This window comes from Talpa europaea (genome assembly GCF_964194135.1).
Source record: "Talpa europaea genome assembly, chromosome: 16".
Classification (NCBI taxonomy): domain Eukaryota; kingdom Metazoa; phylum Chordata; class Mammalia; order Eulipotyphla; family Talpidae; genus Talpa; species Talpa europaea.
In genome coordinates this window covers 39,766,402-39,767,251 of record NC_140084.1, presented here as the reverse complement: position 1 = coordinate 39,767,251, position 850 = coordinate 39,766,402, and the positions used below count along the sequence as shown (strand labels likewise).

General features: G+C 58.7%; 1 protein-coding gene across 1 annotated transcript in view; it reads right to left on the bottom strand.

Moving 5' to 3' along the window:
* Positions 1 to 267: 267 nt before the first annotated feature.
* The window catches only part of PROSER3 (proline and serine rich 3), a gene marked incomplete at both ends in the record, with an annotated part of 4,523 nt that continues 3,940 nt past the window's right edge, over positions 268 to 850 (bottom strand). Inside the window, 3 exons of the mRNA XM_084256889.1 lie at positions 268 to 409; positions 589 to 670; positions 758 to 850. Coding sequence (XP_084113015.1) covers positions 268 to 409; positions 589 to 670; positions 758 to 850 — 317 coding nt within the window. The remainder of the gene's footprint in view (positions 410 to 588; positions 671 to 757) is intronic.

The window sequence follows — 850 nt, the reverse complement described above, 5'->3', positions numbered from 1 at the left end:
CTCACAGGGAAAGGCAAACTAATCACTGTCTAGTACTCTGGAGACCCTATCGGCTCTGTTCAGAAGCCAGTCCCTTTGGCTTCCTCTGAGACAAGATACACTGCTGCGTTGAGTCAGGTAAGGTGAATCCAAGTCTTGTGCGGATCCCCTCCCCACCCTTGGCTTTTCCAGAACCACCTCTTTCTCAGAGACCACTAGTAACCTGAAAAACACATCTCATTGGGATTAAAGAAAAAGCGTTCTACCGGGATAAAGCATTTGTACAATTCAAAGTTGTCTGGCCTCTCGGAAGTCTCCTTCCCTCTGAAGTCGCATCCTTGGGGATCTGGGGGTCGACCTGGCTGAAGGAGACCACGACCCCGGATCTTCGGTATGTTCCAGCAGGCGGGATAACTGGGCATCCACTTTCCTGGAAAAAGGGGGTGGGGGAGGGAACAGGAAGGCAGATGTTGAAACATGTGCTCAGGATTGGGATCTGGGGTTGCGGGAAGTTCTGGAAAAGGGGCTCGGGAGGGAGAGGCACCCAACGTGGGTCGTGGGTCGCAGAGGACTTAGGGGCCGGGAGTCACGGATGCAGGTGACGGTCACCTTTTCTGCCGCCGCAGCTCCGCCCTCTGAAGCCTTAGCACCTGCAGTACAGGGTCGTCCTGGAACTCGCTGCCATCAGAATCTGGAGGGAAAAGGTGCGAGTTCAGGGCCCGATTCACAGGTACTGAGCCGTCACCCAGGTGGCGGCAGCCGAGCGCACCGGGCTCACCTTCAGCAGCCGCCAGGAGTCGGGCGGCCTGGGCGAGGAGCTCCTCGGAGGGGGCGTGACCGGCAGCCGGCGGGGGCGTGGCCACGGCCGCGG